Genomic DNA, 24949 nt, shown 5'->3' on the forward strand with positions numbered 1-24949 from the left:
TGTGTCACATCGTTATCCATTTCCAGTTAAGAAAAGTCATGTGCATTGTGTATCCATCCACATTTACATATTTAGAATCAGAAGCAAGATTAAATGTCTGTACATATGTACACATGTATCACCTCTACGCCACTGCTCATCCTAAACTGCAACCAGGACAGTACAGGTCATTTTGCCAGAAATTACATGTCATTGCATTCCTAAAAACCTGTCTGCATCTGCCTCACCACTTGATATCAGCCATAGCTTTCACATCTCATAGCCTTGTGTATTCGATTGGTCCCATTGGATTACAACACAGAAGTAAAAGACATGTACAAATAGTCTATTTTCAGGTCTGTGATACATTTGCAGCCGAGATAATTCACAAGGCCTCTTTCACACTTCAGTCTTTTTGTTTCCGTCACAATCCGTCGATTTGTGAAAAAAACGGATCCAGTAAATGTTGGTGCTGGATCCGTTTTTTCTCATAGACTTGTATTAGCGACGGATTGTGACGGATGGCCACACGTTTCATCCGTTATATGATGGATCCGTCTTAATTTGTCTGTCCATTGGACAGAGGCAACGCAGCTTGAAACGTTTTTTTTTGTGAATGTCGGAAAAACACCCAGCGACAGATCCTGCAATGTCCGTCGTAGGCTATAATGGAAGCCTATGGACGCAGGACACGTCGCTGACTGTCAAAAGCAGGAATCCAACGCCGGACTCCGTTTTTTGAATGCCTTGAATGATATATATTCTCTCTCTGTCTACATTATTGCATTGTTCTGCAGAAGGAATGGAGATCGAAGTCATAGCTTATAATCGAAAAACCGCGGATATACCGAAATCTATGCAAAAGAGGGAGTAAGGAAAACAAGCAGGATTCCATTGTGGAGGACACAGATCCAGACTTTTACAGTATGCTTTATATTTTTTGGAATGCAACTGGCTTCCTTATATATATGACTATAATAATATAATACCTGGAGTAATAATAATGTATTATATAATATAATGCATGGGTGGTTCAACATTACATTAAAACCCGTGTCGGTGTGGATTTGTGTACAGTATTTGTAGGAAAGTTTAGGTGTCCACATGCATATATTTTAATAAACTGTCTATTCTTGAACTGATTACAGTAACGATTATGTAATGGCACTATTTGGAATCAGTTTTAGATACTTGTATGGTGCACATGTAACAAGGAAATGTGCCTGGAGTTTTATACTGTGTGATTCTCGGTTACAAATAGCATAGCGTTATTGCTTTACAAAGGAGCCATAAACTTGGATTCCTTATCTGCCTTCGCAGCACCTATAGGTAATTAAGGCCTTCAGCCCCTAACGTTGGTCCTCCATTCTTTGACATTGGAAGCGACACCGGTCGGTATGGCAAGGTTCTTGTGTCAGCTCCCAAAATGTTCTAAAATGGCCATGTGACAGAAGAAGTACTGCTCTGGAGTCTGTATACTCAGTGCTCTCTGTTTCCGCATTCTTCTCACCGTCTGCTGAATGTTCAAGGTGCCCACGTCTTCTATTTGGGACAAGCAGATATCCAATGTACAGAATGTGCCTGGGGGAAGGAGAAAATATTTAACGTTAGGTTTTATTTTGTCACAATTGTTGTGGTTTTTGCCACATATCTGGGTCGGAAGCTTTACTAATTCTAAACAATACATCCTTTTAACATTTATTTCCAATGGCGCCATCATCGAGTGGTACTGCTGTCTGGCCCAGTACCTGTCCTTCCGATTCCTGCACTGCAATGTACCACAATTGGAGGGCCGCCTGCTGGACCTTTCCACTGGTTTCCAAGCTCATTGACCAGTCTTCTCTGTTCCTTCTTTACAGCATCTCTAAAATTAATAAGAGCGGCAGCAGAGCTGGGAACCCCAAAGTCTGGCCAGCTTAGGAACTGCAGGTGACTGATCTGCCTCCTTTCTCGACCCTAAAGAATGAGACATATTGATGTTATCAAGTGAAAGACATAAAGAATGAAGATTTATCAATGGCGTTGATATCATTTTGTTTTAATGATTGGAAACGAAGGTTAACCAATTAATTAGTAATGAAAAATACTACAAATCTAAAATAACTAAAAGGGATTTCCTACAAAAGACACGTAAACCTTCCCCTTGAATAAGTGAGAAACTCCTGGGTTTCTCGAGGCTGAAACCTCCACCAATCACTACAATGCAGGGTCCTGAATCCCCCAGCCGAATTGAATAATTGTGAAAAATATGGGATGCCACTCCAATCAAAGTACAATATATAGGAATGACTGGGGCTGCTGATTAAAACACTTGTTTTTGTAGGGTACTGGGTAGTGTGTGTCACTTGGTCCTTCTATTATAGTGAGCCATTACACATGTGATTAGTATACTTTATGTATGGTAGAACAATTATGATTTCATGATCCTTTGTGAGAATATACTCAAGTATTTCTACATTGTGAATACAATGAACAGTAATTTTTTTTGTAGTTCCTATTATTTTGTATTCACCGATATATTTCTGCATTTATTGCGATTGTTGATAAATCATGCAATTGTTGGATCTCTAAATATGACCATCTTGCCTTAATGGGTTTTCAATGGGGTGTCTTAATAGCCTTTTTTAGCAACTGTTTTTTTCTGTATCAATAAAGTTTGCAATTTTGAACAAGTATATAGTTATGTTGACTGACAGTTACAGTATTTTTTGCTTTACAATAATCAGTAGGCTAATGTATTGTCATAGGTCCTCATCATGTATCAGGGAACGTGCTCCACTTATTTTACATTTTTGGACTGTAACAATTGTAAAAAAAAAAAAAAAATCAAACTAATTTGTGTGACATCAGATCGGTAACGACAGAATAAGACCATGAACCAAACCACAGTGCCTCCAATAACTTCAGATGAGGACAGCAATACCTGGCGAGTGCCGATGTCCAGAGTAGTCCTTCGGTAATGTTGGTGGTTCTCAGCAGCTTTGTTTGTGACCATCATCGCTCCATATGAGGCTATAGATCCTTGGGAAAGTGGCCAATACTGACCACACTTGCGATGACCACCCTCCTCAACGCTATTCCATAAAAGAAGTAGTAGAAAAGAAAAATGAATGTACAAATATTCACAATGTTCTCAAACATCATCTGAATTAACTCACCGTGTAGTCATGACAATCACCAGCACATTCTGCTCCCAGATCATTTGCCAAAAATCCTGGAATGTATTTTCCATAGGTCCTGAAGGAACACTTACATTTATGTAGCACTGATACATATAATTCTAACTAATTTACCAGTCCAGACACATATTTACAATATTTTCTATACACTGGAGTCCTTATGGGGGTTGTCTGACCACTTAGATTAAAAAAAAAAACAACCTAATAGTAGCATGATATAATGAAAGCATTAATACCTCACCATTCCCCCGCTGCTCTCATTCTGAGGTATCCCAGGTCTCTTTACGTCCTATTCCGTCTGGACAGACATGTGACCGCTGCAGCCAATCACTGGCTATGGCGGTGACATGCTGGCCACCACTGCAGTCAGCGATTGGCCTTATTCTACATTCCATATGTCACTTTTATCACATAATGTAAATACTACAACTCCCATTATTTTACATTAATACCAAAGAACAGTCATCCCACATCCCATCACTGTACAACAAGCTACCATTTAATTACTAAATAGGGTATACCAATGCATTTTTATCTGACTCTCTCTAATAGCCAGAGTAAAGAGCAGCTCCAAATATGAAGGCATTTACTTTAGTGGGCACCATTTTTATCACATGGAGATGACGACTTTGAGATTGGAGGTATAAGCATAACATTACTGAAACAGTGTCACCCATCACTGCAACCATCTCCTACTACATCCACAAACATAGAAACTTTATTCAGTACCTTGGGTTCCAATGTACATATTCTTCTGTAAGTATCCATCCATAAAACTGGCATTTATATAGTCCGAGCGCTAAAAGTTAAAGTAAACAGGTGAGCAGTATAATTCTGTATTTTAGTATCACTCATATAAGTTTTGGTTTAGCCTCAGTGCATTGTTATTCTCCTTACTCTTCATAAGACACACTGTATATATTAGCAAGTAACTATAGTGTTCATTTTAGACAATACTTATACAACCCTTTTATTGGGCACACACTATAAGCAATAGTTATTCATGCTGTTTTTTACATGCCATTATATAAAATGTATAATTTACCCTTCATCACTAATTTCAATTTTTATAATTAAAATGATCTAACATCAGCAAATACTACAACATTACAAAATACATAAAAGAAGAATATGGACTATTTGGTGCAATGTTCTTTATTGTATATTTAGTCCCAATCATCAGTAGTCTAATATAATTATAAAATGATAATTACATCATGCCAGTTGACACGTTTTAATTTGACTCTTGTTTGGTCTAGACATGGAACGTCACCGTAACGATTTCGATCACGGTTCACGACGGCCCTAAAGTTAAAAACAAAACAGTGAGAGTTGTTAAATGAAATGCAAACCTATCACTCCTGAGAAATGTAACAACTATTTTCACTTACATAGAATAGTTTTCATAAAAATATTTGAATAGTTTGTATACTATATATACAGTTGCAATCAAAATGACTAAAGACGATTGTTGAATCATTCTGAGATAGAAGTAGTCATTAAATGTGGCATTTTGGGAATAAATGGAGAAATCACTTATATTAGTTGTGTTACGCTATTTTCATTGTTCTTGTTTCATTGAGTTATTGAAAATAGCAGAAAGTTTGTAAATGTTGCTAATAAACCTAATTTGCAAAGGTGGTTGAATAATTTTGATTGCTCCTGTACATTTTGGACCCAATTAACACTTACAGTGAAGCTAAGAAAGTGCCCTCTGGTTGTTCATTCCTTATCGCTTCATATTCGTCATAGATTCCTCGCCTTCCCAATGAGTTGGTATGCTCCTTCAGCTGAGACAAAGTCATGCTTCCCACCATTGGTTTATGTACACTCCCTCTTTGCCCGTCTGCCAGTACCAGTACCACCTCATCTAGAGGATCTGGTTTACCGGCACGGGCAGGGAGGAGAAGACAATTCCATGAACCAGGATCCCATGGTAGTAAACCACCTAGAGATTCAGGAAGACACTGTGCAGGCAAGTGCTCCAAAAGTTCACTCATGCTCACCATGTGCACCTAAAGGATGGATAACATTGCCAATTAAACTTATGGAACACAACGCTTTTAGTTCAAGCACTTATTTCCAAAGATATCTAAAAATTGTTCTAAAAATATCTAAAAATTGGAACAAAGACCATAAAGAAAAATATTTGAGAAGTTACTAAGTTATAGATTTATACTGTGAAATATTGGTAAATTAGGGTTTCCTCATGGTTTGGGCAGCCTGAAATCACCCGACAGGTTCCCTTTCATAAAGTACGGGAGTACCATATATAACAATGTAGTAGTAATCCAGACTTACCCTCTCTCTTAACTTTTCCTTAAGAAGCAGACTGATGATAGAGTATGGTACTCTGAACCAGACTGGAGGAGAAACGATCAGGACTTTCTTTAGACGAGCAGGAAATGCACCCTGACATAAGAACACAGACACTGCTCACATACAGGTAACGGTTAGCTTCTTCATTGTGCTTTGGCAGGGGGAGTACAATAGGATTATATTAAGAACTTTGTAAGTAGACTTAGGATTTTTGTCAGTGGAGAAAAATGGGAAGCTATCAGAAAATGACATTGTTTTTAAAATAAATTGGCAATTTTTTTCTTATTACAATTTATTTAAAATTAAAAATATAAGAAACAAAATTTGTAAGCTTACAATTCTCACATTGGCCACAGACTTTTCTAGACTCATACTTCCTGTCTTTAGAAGAAGAGTTTTTACCAGGCTCCTTATCATCAGAGGCAGGATTATAACAGGTAACACCTCTATACCCAGGTGATAAAACAGGATCCACCTATCACAATAGGTCATATCATAGTTGACCCTGCTCTCTCACCTTTGCATAGGTTAATTCGTCACTTTAATAAAAAAGATAGGGTTGGGATTTAACCACTGTGGCTTTGTACATGTGTTGTTTCCTGAAACAACAGGAAGATAGAATTTAAAAATTCAAAAGTGATCAGTGTGAGAATTGCAAGATTTTTTTATAGCAATTTTTGTAATACACTTAATAAAAAATAAATAAATAAAACCTGATTTAAAACAATAGGTCATTTTTTGGTGACAGCTTCCCTTTAGTATAGGTGAGCTGTGCTAGTGATGACTACAACTTTGCCATTTCAGGGGTTTACTATATGGGGTTTTCATAGACAATGTAACCCAAAGGAAACATTTCTAATATTACAGATGGACCAGATGTCCAAACTGGCAAAAGCTATGAAAGTTTATGGAAAATTTGGATGAATGAAAGCCCTAGCCAAGAATTGGAATAATGGTTATGTATAGCAGGGCAAATGGATGAATGGAAAACACACTCACCCTCAGCAGGCTCAAGATCTTCTTGCTTAATTCCAGCTCAAAGTTGCTGTACTGACTGCCCCCCATATCATAGACAAACACCAGGCCATTTCTCTGTGTGTCGACACTGCAGCGAGAGTGCACTATGCTAGTCTAGAACTGAACAAACATGTAGCACTCGGATAATGTAATACTAATCGCTCTGATCCCCAAACTGTAAGTGCTAATGGGGAGAGAGTGAGCTGAATGCTGGCAAGACAATATGTTACTCTTTTAACCATCAAAATGAAGGAAACACTTAAGTAAAATTGGTGTATCCTTGACAGTTACCATCTCACCATCATGTAGAAAATGCTTTTTACGTCTGTTGCTCAGCACTATGTATCTCAAGATTTGATAAAGGGGATAACAGACATAAAATATCAAAACGTGACACACCTAAAGAATGGTGGAATTCAACTTCAGAGATCTTTCTGCGTTCAGGAACAAATCACCTTGTCAGAATGATTTAGGATAGAATGTTCCCTAATAAAATGCATGTATAGAATCTACGCAAGCCACCATATTGTTGGGCTATGTTCACACTGAGTTCTTTTTTGAGTGGATCCTCACCAATATACTCCTCAATCATTACGTAAAAAAATAACTCTTCCTATTTATTTCTATGGGCAATCCACTTTGCTGTTCATACGAGGAGCTTTTGGATGCTTTTTTTTTTTATTTCCTGGAGAGGTTTTAAAAAATAAATGCATGGCACTTTCTGGAAGAAATACTAAAATAAACTGCTTCAAACTGCAAATAATGCTTCAGGGACAAACTCCTCCAAAAAATGAGCACTTCCCCCAAGTGTTTTCCACTTGAAAAACTGGTCAAATACCTCTCTGGGTACATAGCCTTACAGAGGAAAGTTGTGGAAAGCCCTATGTTTATTAGTTTACAATAGTGTTTCCTTTAGTTTGGTAGTTACATAACAGGCTATTTTCTACCTTTATTATGTACATCATACACTTGAACTTAAAGTGAGCCTGACCGCTGATACGTGTTGCTCGATCCATGGGCAGCATGTACCAGGCACTGGTTGTATGATCTCAGCCAGGTATGTTTGACTACTTTTAGAGAAAAACATACTTTACTAGCTGCCAGGGACCAAGCCACGATGGAGACTGGTTGGACATCCGTGTCCCTGGTGGCTTCTCCGTGCTCCGCTGCCCTGGATTGACAGGTCTCTCCCTATAAAACGCATAAAAGCAGAGAACTGTCTATCCAGGGAAGGGAGAGCCGCCTATCCATCTAGTCTCCAGCGTTGTTTGGTCCTCAGAGGCTATTAAATTACGTTCTCTGAAATGCCACAACCATTCAGAGTCAAACATACCTGGCTGAAATCAAACAGTGTCTGATACATGATGCCGATGGATCGGGCAGCATGCACTCGCTATCAGGTTCACTTGAATTCCAAGACTTCAAGAAAAATACATTTAGTTTTGACAAAAGAAATAGTAGTAGACATACACCTACACATGTGGTCAAAATTGTTGGTACCCTTTGTTTAATGACATAAAAAGCCACAATGGTCACAGAAATAACTTGAATCTGACAAAAGTAATAATAAATAAAAAAAATCTATGAAAATGAAAAAATGAAAGTCAGACATTGCTTTTCAACCATGCTTCCACCGAATTAAAAAAAAAATAAAACTCATGAAATAGGCCTGGACAGAAATGATGGTACCCCTGAAAATAATGTGACAAAAGGGACATGTTAAATCAAGGTGTGTCCACTAACTAGCATCACAGGTGTCTACAATCTTGGAATCGGTGACTTGGCCTGTATATAGGGCTACAGATACTCACTGTGCTGTTTGGTAAAAAGGAGATTTTTGTGTATTCACCGTAAAATCTTTTTCTCTGAGCCAATCATTGGGGGACACAGGACCATGGGGGTTATGCTGTTTGCCACTAGGAGGACACTAAGTAAACACAAAGAATTAACTCCTCCTCTGCAGTATACACCCCTTGACTGGCCAGTAACGACCCAGTTCGGTAGTAAAGCAGTAGGAGTATAAGAAAAAACAGACAAGTAAACTATGTCAAAAACTGAGGAACAAACCACAATAACAACCAGCCGATAGGCTAACAGGGTGGGTGCTGTGTCCCCCAATGATTGGCTCGGAGAAAAAGATTTTACGGTGAGTACACAAAAATCTCCTTTTCTCCTACGCCTCATTGGGGGACACAGGACCATGGGACGTCCTAAAGCAGTCCCTGGGTGGGGAGCAATTGCACTGCTAAACCCCATGTACCACTGGCTTACTGAGGTACCGCTGTCTGCAGAATGCGCCTGCCAAGGGCAGCGTCTGCCGAAGTCTGGGCATGAACGTGATAGTTTTTCGTGAAAGTATGCAGACTGGACCAAGTCGCAGCTTTACAAAGCTGTTGTGCTGAAGCCTGGTGCCGAATGGCCCAAGAAGCACCGACCGACCGAGTCGAATGCGCCTTAATCCCTGCTGGGACAGAGGCGTTCCTGACGTGGTAGGATTCCTGAATAGTGGAGCGAATCCACTTGGCTAGAGTGGCCTTTGAGGCGGTTAGACCTTTCCTATGTCCCTCCGGAAGCACGAACAGGACATCCGACTTACGGAAGGGAGCCGTGCGAGATATGTACCACCGAAGAGCTCTAACCACATCGATAGTATGGAGAGCCTTCTCGATACGATGGGTTTGCGCCGGACAGAATGACGGCAAGACAATGTCCTCATTTAGATGAAAGGAGGAGACGACTTTAGGTAGGAAAGAGAGAGAGGTTCTCAAAACTACCTTGTCTGGGTGAAAAATCAGGAAAGGGGGTCGGCAAGAGAGAGACGTCAACTCAGAAACTCTCCTGATTGACGTAATCGCCACGAGAAAGACCACCTTCCAAGAAAGGAGGGTGAGAGAGATGTCCTGCAATGGTTCGAAAGGGGCCTCCTGAAGAACTCCGAGAACCAAGTTAAGATCCCATGAAGCCAAAGGCATTCTATAGGGAGGGACCACCCGGGAGACTCCTTGGATGAAAGTCTTTACCGGCAGTCTGGAAGCGATCTTTCGTTGGAATAGAACAGACAATGCAGACACTTGTCCCTTGAGCGAGCTTAGGGCAAGGCCTGACTTAAACCTGATTAGAGAAACTCCAGAATGGACGGAATGGAAAAAAACAGAGGAGAACGTCCATGGGCATTGCACCATGAAAAGAAGATGCGCCAGGTGCGATGATAAATGCGCATGGATACGGGTTTCCTAGCGCGAATCATGGTAGAAGAAACCCCTGGAGAGAATACGGCTTGGGCTAAAATCCAGGATTCAACGGCTACGCCGTCAAAGACAGGGCCCCGGAGTTCTGGTGGCAAATTGGGCCCTGTGAGAGAAGATCCATGCGATCTGGAAGCTGCCAGGGGACGTCGGCGACCATTTGGACGAGTTCCGCGTACCATGCTCGGCATGGCCAGTTCGGCGTGACGAGGATCACCGGTCTCCCCTCTGCCCTGATCTTCTTGATGACTCTCGGGAGCAGAGGAAGAGGCGGAAATATGTATGGCAGCTGGAACCAATGCCACGACAAGATCAGAGCATCTGCCCCGATGGCGCAAGGATCGCGGGATCGGGCAATGAACTGGGGAACCTTGTTGTTGAGCCTCGAGGCCATGAGATCCACATCCGGTGTCCCCCAGCGAAGACAAATCTGCTGGAAGACGTCCGGATGGAGGGACCACTCGCCCAAGGCAAGAACTTGGCGACTGAAGAAGTCCGCTTCCAAATTCTCCACACCCGGTATGTGGATCGCCGAGATGAGCGAGTGATTGGTCTCGGCCCAGCGCAGGATGTGGGAGACTTCGAGCATGGCTTTCCTGCTGCGGGTTCCCCCTTACCGGTTGATATACGCCACGGCTGTGGCGTTGTCGGATTTGATTCTGATGGGATGGCCTGCGAGAAGATGGTGAAAGTTGCGTAAGGCAAGTGTGATCGCTCGAATTTCCAAGATATTGATTGGAAGACGCGACTCTCTCATGGACCAATGACCTTGTGCCGTGTGGTGATTGAAAACTGCGCCCCAGCCCAAAAGGCTGGCATCGGTGGTCACCACTAACCAGCGCACTGGGAGAAAGGGAAGACTGAAGCGTCCACCGCCTGAGGGTCTGTCTGACCTGTGGGGACAGACGAAAACGTCGGTCGAGGGAAAACGGACTCCTGTCCCAGACTAACAGCATTGCCTGTTGCAGGGGACGGAGATGGAACTGCGCAAACGGAACTGCTTCCATCGCCGCAACCATTTTCCCGAGGATGCGCATCACAAAGCGAATGGAGTGAGGGACTGGGCGGGAGAGCCTGCGCGCTCCCTGTTGTAAGGACAAGACCTTCTCTGGAGGGAGAATGACTAACCCGCGGGAAGATTCCAAATCATGCCCAGGAAGCAGATTTGCTGAGCTGGCACTGGAGATGATTTCTCGAAGTTGATTTTCCAACCCAGGCGAGAAAGAGAATCCACGGTGATACTTACAGAATCCTCGCAGGCAGAATGGGACGGACCCTTGATTAAAAGGTCGTCCAGATACGGAAAAACTACCACTCCCCGAGCGTGAAGAATGGCCATGACAGCCGCCATGACCTTCGTGAAGACTCTGGGGGCAGTGGCGAGTCCGAAGGTCAAGGCCACAAACTGGAAGTGTTCTTCTTGGACTGCGAAGCGCAGGAACTGCTGATGAGAGGGACAAATTGGAATATGTAGATAAGCATCCTTGATGTCTATGGATGCGAGGAACTCTCCTTTTTCCAGGGACGCGACAACGGAACGGAGCAAGTCCATCCTGAAGTGTCGGACCCGTACGAACTTGTTTAGCAGTTTGAGGTCCAGTATGGGCCGTAGGGTCCCGTCCTTCTTTGGGACCACGAATAGGTTGGAGTAAAACCCCTTGAACCTTTGGTCTCGAGGGACCGGAACGATGACACCGTCCCTTTGAAGCGCCTGTATGGCCTGAAGATGATGTGACACCCTTGCTTTGAGGGGAGAAGACTGGAAGAAGCGCGGAGGGGGGGGGGGGATGGAAGAAAACTCAATTTTGTATTCGGAAGACACAAGCTCTCTGACCCACTCCTCGTGAAAGACCGAGAGCCAATTTTGACGGAACGAAAGAAGGCGTCCGCCTACTTTGTCGGTGTCTGCCAGACACGTCAACGAGTCATTGTGTAGAAGGTTTAAGGGATGCGGATGCCTTAAGGCCAGAAGGTCTCGGTCTGGGTTTCCAGGAATGGTTTGGTCTGTATGAGACCTGGGTATTTCGGTTTTCCCGCCGTCCCGAACCAGGGGAGGAGGAAGACAACTGGAGTTGTTCCGAAAGGACCGAAATCGAAACTGCTGTTGATTCCGAAAAGGCCCGGCAGGTTTTTGCTGGGGAAGAAATTTACTCTTCCCTCTGGTAGCGTCAGAATTGATTTGGTCTAGTTTCTCCCCAAATAAATGACCCGCTTGGTAAGGTAAAGAAGTCAGTGACTTTTTAGAAGCCATAAGGCCCTCCTGATGGAGACTGTGTTTGCAGCCGCTTGCGCAGCGCAATTAGCCGCATCTATGGAAGCGTTAACTACGAAATCTCCAGCCTGAGCTATCTAGTTAGCTAGTCTGGCCGCCTCTGGGGGAAGATTACTGTCGTGGACGGTAGAGGTTAACAACTCTGCCCAGGCAACCATTGCCTTAGCCACCCAGGTAGCGGCAAAGGATGGAAGGAGAGCTGCTCATGAGGCCTCAAAGACTGAGCGAGCTAGGTAGTCAATTTGACGGGCAGAAGGATTTTTGACTGATGAGCCGTCAGACAGAGATAAGACTGTTTTGGATGCGAGTCGCGATACGGCAGGATCCACAGAAGGAGAGAGAAGCAACTACTTCATCAGATCCTTGGAGAAAGGATATTTAGCTTCCGTGGCTTTTTGAGCCGTAAATCGCTTCTCCGGGTGTTCCCTGTGCTTTTAGACAATGTCCTGAAACTCAGAGTGATTAGCAAATATCTTTTGAACCCGTTTAGTCTTTTTAAAAGACACAACGTGTTCCTGAGTGGATACCGATTCCTCGTCCACCATTAGTGTTTTGTTGACTGCCTCAATAAGGGAGTCAAGTGTCTCCTGACTGATAGAGGAGTCTTGGGTTAAAGATTCCTCCGACTCGTATTCTGAGTCATGTACACTGCGACCCTAGGGGGAGGGGGAGCGAGAAGATGAGCTCACAGATACTGTTGCTCGAGCATGGACGGGAGATGAGGGAAGGGTTCTTTTCCTAGCACCCCGAGATTCCCGTAGTACGGTACGCCCCCTGTGGTCAGACGGCCCCGCACCGGCGCCAGATTCCGTCGCAGCCGACGGAGGCAAGTTCTGGCTTAAGGAGGACCCTCGGAAAGAGTCCAATGCCTTGACCAAGGAATCGATAGAGAGTGACAAGGACGCGGCCCACTCAGGAGGGTTAGGCTCAACGGGGTCGGTGGAGACATTGGAGGTGGAGGCAGAAGGCAGCTGCGCACAGACTGGGTCACAGTTCTGGCACAGAGGCGTATTGCGGCACGTGGTAATACAGAATTGCAAGTGGCACATGAAGTAAAAAACACAGTGTGCTTTTTATTGCCCCTTTTTGCCTCCTTAGATTGAGACATAGTGTATGTCTATTCTCCAGTAAGCTGCTAATAGCAGGGCTATGGGTGCAGAGAAGGGGTTAAGCTTTTCCCTATGGAGTGAAGCAGCATACCCACGGTCCTGAGCTGGTGTCCCCAGGGAGGAAGAGAGGGAAATAGCGTTTTCGGCTGTATTTCCCTGCATTGCAGCCTAGTCCGGCTGAAGAAGCCGGGGACTAAATTAGTGATCTAGCCAGCGGTACCTCTCCCCAGGGACCCTGACCGCACCGTCGGCAGCATGAGGAAGAGTAGTACTCACCGAGGAGCCACCTCCAGCTCAATCGATCCTCCTTATGCCGGGAGATGGAGAGCGTCCTAATATGTGCTTGCCGCAGGGGACTTACAGCTGTGCCTGCCGCAGGGGACTTACGGATGTGCCTGCCGCAGGGGGCTTACGGGTACTGTGGGGACTACAAGATGCCAAGGTGAGGGCTTGAGTGCGGTGGAGCCTGGGAGATGCACATAAGAGGTATACTCTATGTGCTCGCCATCTTACAGGGGGGGGATCAGGACCGTATAGGAACCGTCGCCCTAGCGTAGATTAGGTGTGCCCCAAACGTCGCAGGAGAGGTAAGGGGAGGTATACTCGCCGTGCTCGCCTGTTGATGGTTCGGGGGAGAGCGGACCCTGAAAGGAATCTGTCGCCCCCTTCACTCCGTTAATTAAAAATAAAAAAAATTACAGAAAAATAAAAATAAAATAAAAAACGGAGTCTGAGAACAGACCCAAGTGCCTCCTGCAGACACTAAGCAAGAACTGGGTCGTTACTGGCCAGTCAAGGGGTGTATACTGCAGAGGAGGAGATAATTCTTTGTGTTTACTTAGTGTTCTCCTAGTGGCAAGCAGCATAACACCCATGGTCCTGTGTCCCCCAATGAAGCATAGGAGAAATGGTGTGTATGAAACTCAAGATGGAAGGAAGAGGAAGCGAAGGAAAGAGTTGTCTCAGGAGATTAGAAAGAAAATGATAGACAAACAATTAAAGGTCAAAGTTATAAGACCATCTCCAAGCAGCTCGATGTTCCTGTGACTACAGTTGCACACATTATTCAGAAATTTAAGATCCATGGGACTATAGTCAACCTCCCTGGACGTGGCCGTAGGAGGAAAATTGATGACAAATCAAAGAGACGGATAATACGAATGGTAACAAAAGAGCCCAGGAAAACTGATTAAAGGTGAACTTCAAATTCAAGGAACATCATTGTCAGATCGCACCATCTGTTGTTGTATGAGCCATAGTGGACTTCATAGGAGACAACCAAGGAGGACAACATTGTTGAAAAAAAAAAAAAAAACATAAAAAAGCCAGACTGGAACTTGCCAAATTATATGTTGACAAGTCACAAAGCTTCTGGGAGAATGTCCTATGGACAGATGAGACAACAATGGAACTTTTTGGCAAGGCACATCAGCTCTATGTTCACAGATGGAAAAATGAAGCATATCAAGAAAAGAACACTGTCCCTACTATGAAACATGGAGGAGGCTATGTTATGTTCTGGGGCTGCTTTGCGGCATCTGGCACAGGGTGTCTAGAATCTGTGCAGGGTACAATGAAATCTCAAGACTATCAAGGGATGCTAGAGAGCAATGTGCTGCCCAGTGTCAGAAATCTTGTCAGTCGCAGGTCATGGGTCTTGCAACAGGATAATGACCCAAAACACACTGCTAAAAACACCCAAGAATGGCTAAGAGGAAAACACTGGACTATTATGAAGTGGCCTTCTGTGAGCCCTGACCTTAATCCTATTGAGCATCTTTGGAAAGAGCTGAAACATGCCGTCTGGAAAAGGCAACCTTCAAACATGAGACAACTGGAGTGGTTTGCTCTTGAGCAGTGGGACAAAATACCTGTCGAGAGGTGCAGAAGTCTCATTGACAGTTACAGGAATCGTTTGATTGCAGTGATTGCCTCAAAAGGTTGTGCAACAAAATATTAAGTTAAGGGTACCATCATTTCTGTCCAGGCCTATTTCATGCGTTTTTTTTGTTTGTTTGTTTTTTTAATTCTGTGGAAGCATGGTTGAAAAGCAATGTCTGTCTTTCATTTTCATAGATTTTTTTTTATTTATTATTACTTTTGTCAGATTCAAGTTATTTATCTGACCATTGTGGGTTTTTCTGACATTAAATGAAGGGTACCAACAATTTTGACCACGCGTGTATTTGTATACTTAGTGGTTTTTTTTATTAGAATTACACATTTAGACCTGTTAAAGGTAATTTCATGACAGGACATCGTTTAATATATTAATATTTTAATGACAAACACTAAATATTAAAAATGCATGAATGATTTACCATGTACATTCCATCACCTTTGTAACTTGGCTACTTTCAGACATAGCGCATTTTTGAGCGCTATTTTGCGGGCGCTTTTCAAAAATGCGCAATGTCATTTTCGTCTGCCGGCAAAGTGAATGAGAAATTCACTTTGCCGTTCAGACACACCGCAAAAAAACGCGGCGCTTTTGTCTGCAAACACGCCGGCGTAAAAAGAATTGACATGTCAATTCTTTACGCAGCGGCGTGTCTGCGTATCCCCCTAGGGCCCCATATTACCTTCCACACACAGCGCCTTTGTCCTGGGTGTCGGCGTCTTTGTACGGAGGGGTTGACACCCAGGACCGGACGTGACGTCGGACAGGAAGAGGGAAGCCCCCGCCCCCCAGTGAAGCAGCATGGAGTCCGTGTGTGTGTGTGTGTGTGTGTGTGTGTGTGTGTAGTGTGTCCCCATGCGACGCTAGTGCCACCATTGTGCTAAGTCGCCGTATGGGACTACTACTCCCATCCGGTATTAGGATGGGAGAGTTGTCCCTGTGTCCGGCGACTTAGCACAATTGTAAAGTTACACAAAACACCTACACACAATACACATACATGACACACAGTACATACAACATATAACACAGAGTATATACTCACCAACAGCACACTTGTAGGCGAAGCCCTCGATCCTCCAGGAAAAAATCCAAAAATAATAAACCAAATCCATACTCCCTGTCCGCAGAATCCATAAAACGAGTGTCCCACGCCGATCGGCTGCTCTCCGGCGATACACTGCCAGGAGCGAAGCTCCTAGCAGTGTATCGCGTACTGTTCCGGAGTTCAATGGCTCCGGCGTCTCGGTTAACGGCAGTACAGCTGCGTTGAACTTTCCCACGCAGCACTGCCGTTAAGCGAGAGTGCCGGGGTCAATGACCGCCGGTAAACTCGCTCGCGCATGCGCAGTGACACACCGACAGGAACTATGGCTCCTGTCAGTGTGTTGCTGCAGCCGTGGAGAGCAGACATATCTCTGGATGTGTCTGTTCTCCATGGAAAATCTTGATACGTGGCACTTAAATATGTGGCAATTAAATACGTGACACGTGGCACTTAAATACGTGGCACTGAAATACGTGATACGTGGCACTTTGATACGTGGCACGTGTCACTTAAATACGTGGCACTGAAATATGTGGCACGTGGCACTTTGATTCGTGGCACGTGTCTCTTAAATACGTGGCACTGAAATATGTGGCACGTGGCACTTTGATGCGTGGCACTTTGATACGTGGCACTGAAATATGTGGCACGTGGCACTTTGATACGTGGCACGTGGCACTGAAATATGTGGCACGTGGCACTTTGATACGTGGCACGTGGCTCCTTGATACGTGGCACGTGGCACTGAAATATGTGGCACGTGGCACTTTGATACGTGGCACGTGTCACTTAAATACGTGGCACTGAAATATGTGGCACGTGGCACTTTGATACGTGGCACTGAAATATGTGGCACGTGGCACTTTGATACGTGGCACTTTGATACGTGGCACTGAAATACGTGATACGTGGCACTGAAATACGTGGCACGTGGCACTGAAATACGTGATACGTGGCACATAAATACGTGGCACGTGGCACTTAAATACGTGGCACTGAAATACGTGGCACGTGGCACTGAAATACGTGGCACGTGGCACTGAAATACGTGGCACTGAAATACGTGGCACTGAAATATGTGGCACTGAAATACGTGGCACTGAAATACGTGATACGTGGCAAAGAAATACGTGGCACTTAGGCTATGTTCACATTTGCGTTGTGCGCCGCATGCGTCCTTTTTTTGATTGATTTTGGACTCAGCAAAAATGCAACTTGCTGCGTCCTCTGCGGCCGGATGCGTGCGCTGCAGTGACGCATGCGGCGCAAAACGCAAGTGCGACGCATGTCCATGCGCCCCCATGATAAATATAGGGGCGCATGACGCATGCGGCGCCCGACGCTGCGGCGCAGACCGCAAATGTGAACGTAGACTTAAATAGCTGGATAGAGCTGGATCCGCGGGCTGTGATCTGGCCTACGCTCAGCACTCTGCGGAGCGCTGTCATTCAAAACACGTCCACTCATTTTGGTGTTTAGTCCCAAAATGGAGGATGGAAGAAGAAAAGGGTTGGACAAGGAAATGACATCATTTCTTTTTTTTTTTCCCCCACTGCAGTTAAAGCTTTATTTGTGTCAAACACAGACAATCTGCAGAGAAAACTGCATAAAAAACCGCACTAAAAACCGCATCAAAAACGCATCAAAAACGCACCTGCGTTTTCTGCCAAGAGCTGCGTTTTTTGTCCTGAAAAAAAAGGATTGAAATCAGGATCGTGTGAACATACCCTTAGGCCATGTTCACACGCTGCGGGTTCCTCTGCGGGTTAATCCCGCAGCGGAATTGAAAATCTGCAGGGCAAAACCGCTGTGGTTATCCCTGCAGATTTATCGCGGTTTGTTCCGCGGTTTCCGCTGCGTGATTACTGCTGTACTATTGATGCTGCATATGCAGCAATATGCAGCATCAATAGTAATGTAAAAAATAATAAAAATTGGTTATACTCACCCTCTGACGTCGCGATCTCCCCGGCGCTGCAAGCGGCTGTGCCGACAAGGACCTTCGTGACGTCACGGTCATGTGACCGCGGCGTCATCACGGTCATGTGACCGCGACGTCACCACAGGTCCTGTTCGGCACAGCAACTGAGACCGGACGGCCGCGGGCAGCGCTGAGAGGTGAGTATAGCATCATTTTTTATTTTAATTCTTTTTTTTACACTATTTTATGGTTCCCAGGGCCTGGAGGAGAGTCTCCTCTCCTCCACCCCGGGTACCACCCGCACATTATCCGCTTACTTCCCGCAACGTGGGCACAGCCCCATGCGGGAAGTAAGCGGTTCAATGCATTCCTATGGGTGCAGAATCGCAGCGATTCTGCACAAAGAAGTGACATGCTGCGGGTTGTAAACCGCTGCGTTTCTGCGCGGTTTTTCCCGCAGCATGTGCACTGCGGTTTGCGGTTTCCATAGGGTTTACATGTTAATTTAAACGCTATGGAAACTGCTGCGGACCCGCAGCATCAAAATCGCGGCGGTTCCGCGGTAAAAACCGCAGCGTGTGAACATGGCCTTACCGTACAGGGTTACGAGGGGGGGCGTCTGACTGACGCCTGCCCTAGTAACCTGGGGTTAGTGACAGTGGGGTTAGTAAACCCCAGCTGATGTCTGTTCCGCTTGCTGAGGCGTCTTTGGCTCAAGGCCATTGCAGCTGGCAGAATCGACATGATGTTAACTCCAGTGTGTATTGTATTCTGAGTCATAAAGACAGGAAATGACCTCAATGACTCTTTTTTTTTTCCCCTTTTTTTTTTTTTTCAAACAAACTTTATTTTCAGTACACAATGCTGAAAAAAACGCAGCTGCAAAAAACGCAGCAAAAAACGCTGTGTGTGAAAGCAGCTGCGTTTTTTGCCTGCGTAAAAAAACGCAGGTAAAGCAGCAGCAAAATACGCGCGCGTAAAAATACGCAGCAAATATGCTGTGTGTGAAAGTAGCCTTAATATGATGATGTTTTGCAACTATTTGTACTTTACGGTATAATTAATGACGATAATTGCAAATGTGTGTAATGTTTGTTTATTCTGAACTAATAAACGAATTTAAAAAAAAAAAAAAAAAAATGCATGAATAAATTAACAAATATCCCAGCACTTCCTTATTTAACCTCCTCCTTTTCATTACAATAAAAAAGGAAAAATCTATGAAGAAATCTTGTTTTTGTTTCTTGGGAGCAGAGTCATGTTCTGCTCCTTCTCACTGGTTTGTGTCTGGCTGTAAGACAACTGTCTGCAGCAGAAGCCTCCCGGCAGTAGGTTGTGGGGCTTCAGTGGGCTGCCAGCTGAAGATGGAACTGATCACCTGGAGAGTAACCCCTGTGTTCTCTAAAGTATTTGTTCAAGATTTATTTGTTTTAGAATCATACAGAAAATGCTGCAGACTAACAAACAATTAGTAAAAAAATATGCAAGATGTCACTGGATATTTTGCAGAGAATACGAACTTCCAAGAGATGCTTACTAGCACGGCAACCCATGATTATGGCCAGCAGTGCTTGGTATTACAACCAAGTCTCATTCAGGCCATCGATATTTAAAGGGCCACTCCACCAAATTGTTTTTACTAGATAAGTGTAATGCATGTACAGTAGTTACATACTCACCGATCGCAGTCTTCATCTGTATTAAACCCCGTTCCTGTTGCTTTTGAAACCCACCTGATCAGTGTATTCTGGAAGTCATTATTCTCAATATAAGTCTCTCAGACTCAGAATGAGGTTATAGAGCCACATTCTGAATTCTCAAAGACGTGCATTGAGAAGATTTCAAAAAATGACCTGCTTTACACTATGTGATTTTGACAGGTCACAGAGTGGGGTCAAAAGCAGATGAAGACGGCTACCGGTGAGTATGTTACTACATGCATTACACTTACAAACCTGGTCCCTTACAAAAGGATAATTAAAAAAAAAAAAGAACCTGCTGGAGTGGTGCTTTAAGGCCCAGAAAAGCTCTTTATATCTATAATGTTCACATAATATAATTTTTACGGTCCTACACACTGTAGACATTGTAGTACAGGAGAAAGAGAAATGCATGGGCTACATAGCTTTTTCTTTAGTAAATTCATGCATCTTCTGTAACATTAAATTGTATGGAAATTGTATGAAGCTTTTTAAGCTAAATAACCTGGAAAAGAGCCCTTGGGATTTACATGCACATTTCAACACAGTGGTTGAAATCCATGGCATTTCTGTGGGCAATTTGCAGCAGAATACAGGAAAATACTGACTTGACGTTCCTGAAATAAGTACAGAATTTTATCCCAGCATGTGAATTGGGTTTTGAAAATTCCTCTTCTCTTGAACTGTATCTTATGTGACCGTGGCCATGGCATTCTAATTCATTAACCTAATATACCTCCATCCATATTCCAGGTTAAGAAGGCACAATGACCTTCTGGAGTCGGTCGCCTCCTTTAGCCAGACTGCAGAACCCCAGCACTGAAGGCCTCCTGCCTCTGACTACATATGCTCCTATCATAAGACATGTACTCTAAAGTTGTATTTTACGCCTTCCACACGTCTGCAGTTTTTGATGTGTGTGGAGTAGAACCAATGTACTAGCTGCTGACATCATGGTTCCCGTACTCCTCTCACCTCTCCACTGTACGGTCCAGCAGGTAGAAGAGAGCCTGGAGTACCGTGTGCTGCACCTCTCTACTGTTCTTTCTTGCAGGGTGGTGAAGTTTTGCAGTAAAGATGGCTATGGAGGCTCCAGTAGGTGCTCGTACACTCTATTAGGAGATAAAAGGGTCATGATAATACAGACCTTAACCTTTTGTAATACTTTTTCACACACATATATCACAACCTATGAAAAGAAATTCTCACCAGCACAGTAAACTTGCCACTTAGCAATTCAGACAGCAATGGTTCCTGCAAAGGGTTTAGTCTGACGATCCCTTCTCTCTGACGTGTTTCCTGGCATAGAAATATAGAAAAGAATGCACTTTACAACCATTGATATGAATAATGCTGTGGCTGTGTGTCTGCGTGCTCGGTGAGATATACAGATGCCCATAGTGATTTAACGTCATTTGTGGGATTTATTTTTAAGACAACAAAACAGGACTAGATTTTAGCAGCAAAGTAATGTCGATGTGAATACTTTTCTGCCCAATGATGACAGAAGTATTCTAGGAGTGATACCTAGCAGCAAAGTAAATGTGAAAACCAGCAACCATGGTGCTGTGAGCCAATATTAGGAGGCCGTGATCTCCGCTGATACCAATGTTCAAGGAGCAATCAAAATACTCATGTCATTCCTTCTACGCCAGCGTTTCTCCAGTCCTCGCGGCCCCCAAACATGGTCATATTTTCAGGGTTTCCTTAGTGTTGCACATGTAATGGAATTATTAACAAGGCATCAGAAATAGCCACAGGTCTCTCTACAGGATATCCTCAAACCATGACCTGTTGGGGGGCTTGAGGACCGGAGATGAGAAACACTGTCCAATGATAATAATGCTATTCAGTCCTGATATGTCTTGATCAATGCTTGCTGTCAAGAAATGGAAACATAGAGCGAACAACTAGGTGACTTTTAAAGAGACAGTCGAGGATTTAAAAAAACAAAAACAAAAAAAAAAAACAACACATGGCTGCTTTCTTCTAGGAACATCACCAAACTTGGGCTGAAACTTATAAAGCAGTTTTGGCCAATGTCCCGCCATAACACTGCTTGAAATGTCAAAAACGTTTTGTGACTAGCCATTTTTAGGCCAGCTCTATCCACTTTTTGAAAAGTGAACTGAGTTTAGCAGGGAGGGTTGATGTCGACAAATTCAGCTGAACGATGCACCAAGTTCTTTAGGGGTGCATGAATTGGGCACCCACACAGCAGTGCATTTTTCATTATGACTGGCATATAAAACGTCCATCTTGTTGAATCAGTCTTGGTGTCTGGTACTTTGCCTCTGCCTCTTAGGGCTGAGTTTACACAATAAGTATTTAGTGCGTGTTTAATGTTGCAGGTTTTCTGAAGCATCTCTACACCAATTAGCTAAATTTGGTTGCTTGCACTATTTGTACATGTGTTTTGATTGCATTTTTTCACCTGCAGTTTGTGTCTCATTTTGGTATGTCATGTTTTAAATTAGCAAAACCAAGGATAAAAACAAAATGAGCAAATACCCTGCAGCAAGTAAATGAATAAATAGTACGTGTCAATGAATCAGTACTTCGTTAACACTATTTTGATCAAAAGAGCGCAAAATCCATCCCACGCGACAAGGTGTACCCGATCAGGATGGACCCTAACTCTTGTAGTTCACCTCCCTACGTGCCAGCAAACCTCAAAATAGACGGGGGAAGAGCAGTACCCAACACCTTACTGTTTTGCACCTGTATAGACAAGATGCATAGCCCAAAAAGTGTGAACCACACCCCTGCACGTACGAAGTACAAAAAACTAAAACAAAACCAAAGAAATAATATTAATCTTTATTTTTATATAGCGCTAACATATTCCGCAGCACTTTACAGTTTGCACACATTATCAAGAAAAATAGGAAGAGAGAACCACAACGCAGTCATAGAATCCAAAACTTAGTAGTACTTTATTAATTTATAAACACAGATAAAACACCAGACAGATAATGTTCAGCAGGGCTAAAAGATGACAGTGGATGCCATCAACAACATGTAGAAGCTCAAGGTACGGCAGTCCCCAACTACAGAATCATAGGTAAATAGGTGAATTATAAAGTGCAGCTTACAGTAGTTAGCAATAAAACAAATCACCAGTTAGTAGTAATACAATCAATGACACCAACATTGTCACCCAAACAGAAAGCAGGATGGTGGCTGTATATCTGTAAATAAGTATAAACCAATGCACATCACCTGATGGTAGTACCCCGGTCCACCCCGACGCGGGTTTCGGTTAGGATACCTTCCTTCAGCCCTGCTGAACATTATCTGTCTGGTGTTTTATCTGTGTTTATAAATGAATAAAGTACTACTAAGTTTTGGATTCTATGACTGCGTTGTGGTTCTCTCTTCCTATTTTAAGTTTGGCAGTTATCCTTGTGTCCATGCATGGGTGGTATATGGTTACGTAGTTATCTGGTGCCATATGGTGCATTTATCTGGTTGATTTTGTATACCACCAATAATGCATATTGTAATTTTTCTATATATTATCAAGAAATGAGCTGGAACACGTTGCTATAAGCTGAGGTGTTTGTCTCCTTTTGGGATGTCATATATTCAATAAAACTTTTGTTTTGGATACATCCTATTACTTAGCTTTGATGAAACTGTATTGATGAAGTCATATGCGAGTAACAACCATTTTTTCAGTGATTTTTCGCTGCTGAAATGCATTAAAATAAGCATATGCATTTTTTCACATGCAGATTTTCCTCATCTAATTCAAGTCTATGGGGAAAATCCACAAATAAAATGCAAATTTGCTCCAAGAGGAGTTGACATGTTGCAGATTTCAAAAATGCATTGCAGGTTAGTTTACATTGCATTAAAAAAAAAAAAAAAGCGCACAGTGGGCAGGAAATTTCTGTAAATCCCATCCATTCTGGAGAAAATATATGCAACGTCAAAAATTAACCAAATACTCACCGTGAGACCTTAAAGAAATTGGTCACTACTTTTACACTGATGACCTACCCTTAAGGGTATGTGCACATGTCAGGATTTCTTGCAGAAAATTTCCTGACAAAAACCGGACATTTCTGCCAGAAATCCGCATGCGTTTTTTTCATGCGCTTTTGACGCATTTTTTGTGCGTTTTTTTCCAAATGCATAAAATTGCGGGAAAAACGCGGAAAATCCGCAAAATTAATGAACATGCGGCTTTTTTTACCGCGATGCGTTTTTTTCGCGGAAAAAAACGCACCATGTGCACAAAACATGCAGAATGCATTCTAAATGATAGGATGCATAATGTATGCGTTTTCAATGAGTTTTTATAGCGTTTTTATCGCAAAAAAACGCGAAAAAACCTGAACGTGTGCACATAGCCTAAGTGTTATTTCATTCCCTATGGGCTCTGGTGACGTTTATACACCTATCAGTTTCCTTTTTTTTTTTATGTTCCTATCCTTAGGATAGGTCACTACACTGTGTTCCAAATTATTATGCACAAAGAGTTTAGGAGTGATAAGGTTAGAATTTTTTTGTTTGTCATTTAAACTCATTGATGGTGATGTGTGTCAGGGCTCTTTATATCACTGAAAGCAATTGCAGATACCTGTGAAAATTCGTTTGGCAGGTGTGTCCAAATAAAGGCAAGACTACTTAAGAAGGCTGTTCCACATTTGTAAGCAGCCTACATTTTTTGCCAAAATGGGAAAGAAAAAGGATGTGTCAGCTGCTGAGAAGCAACAAATTGTGGAGTATTTAGGTCAAGGCATGACTACAATCAACATTGCCAAGACACTTCATCGTGATCATCGCACAATCAAGAAGTATGTAGCTGATTCCCAGCACACACGTGTGTGTGCTGATAAGGAAAAATTGAGGACTCTTTCCAACAGGCAATTGCGTAAGGTTAAAAGAGCAGCTGCAAAAATGCCTGGTCATAGCAGCAGACAAGTTTTTGAAGCTGCTGGTGCCTCCAACGTCCCCAGAACAACAAGATGCAGGGTCCTTCAGAGGTTTGCAGCTGTGCGTAAGCCATCCTGTCGACCACCTCTATCCACTGCACACAAGCAGAAACGGCTCCAGTGGGCCAAACGATACATGAAGACTGACTTCCAAACGGTTTTGTTCACCGATGAGTGCCGTGGAACGCTCGATGGTCCAGATGGATGGAGTGGAGGATGGCTGGTTGATGGACACCCCATGAAAACACGGCTAAGGCGCCAACAAGGAGGAGGTGGAGTAATGTTTTGGGCTGGAATCATGGGGAGAGAGATTGTCG

General features: G+C 43.4%; 1 protein-coding gene across 1 annotated transcript in view; it reads right to left on the reverse strand.

Moving 5' to 3' along the window:
* Positions 1-591: 591 nt before the first annotated feature.
* PTPN9 (protein tyrosine phosphatase non-receptor type 9) overlaps positions 592-24949 on the reverse strand; it is a 29929-nt gene continuing 5571 nt past the window's right edge. Inside the window, exons 3-13 of the mRNA XM_077264072.1 lie at positions 20899-20988; positions 20665-20801; positions 6477-6582; positions 5460-5570; positions 4851-5173; positions 4373-4463; positions 3888-3957; positions 3138-3216; positions 2903-3053; positions 1728-1935; positions 592-1560 (exon numbers count right to left, since the gene is read on the reverse strand). Coding sequence (XP_077120187.1) covers positions 1394-1560; positions 1728-1935; positions 2903-3053; positions 3138-3216; positions 3888-3957; positions 4373-4463; positions 4851-5173; positions 5460-5570; positions 6477-6582; positions 20665-20801; positions 20899-20988 — 1533 coding nt within the window. The 3' untranslated portion in view covers positions 592-1393. The remainder of the gene's footprint in view (positions 1561-1727; positions 1936-2902; positions 3054-3137; positions 3217-3887; positions 3958-4372; positions 4464-4850; positions 5174-5459; positions 5571-6476; positions 6583-20664; positions 20802-20898; positions 20989-24949) is intronic.

Source organism: Ranitomeya variabilis, chromosome 5 (genome assembly GCF_051348905.1).
Source record: "Ranitomeya variabilis isolate aRanVar5 chromosome 5, aRanVar5.hap1, whole genome shotgun sequence".
NCBI lineage: Eukaryota > Metazoa > Chordata > Amphibia > Anura > Dendrobatidae > Ranitomeya > Ranitomeya variabilis.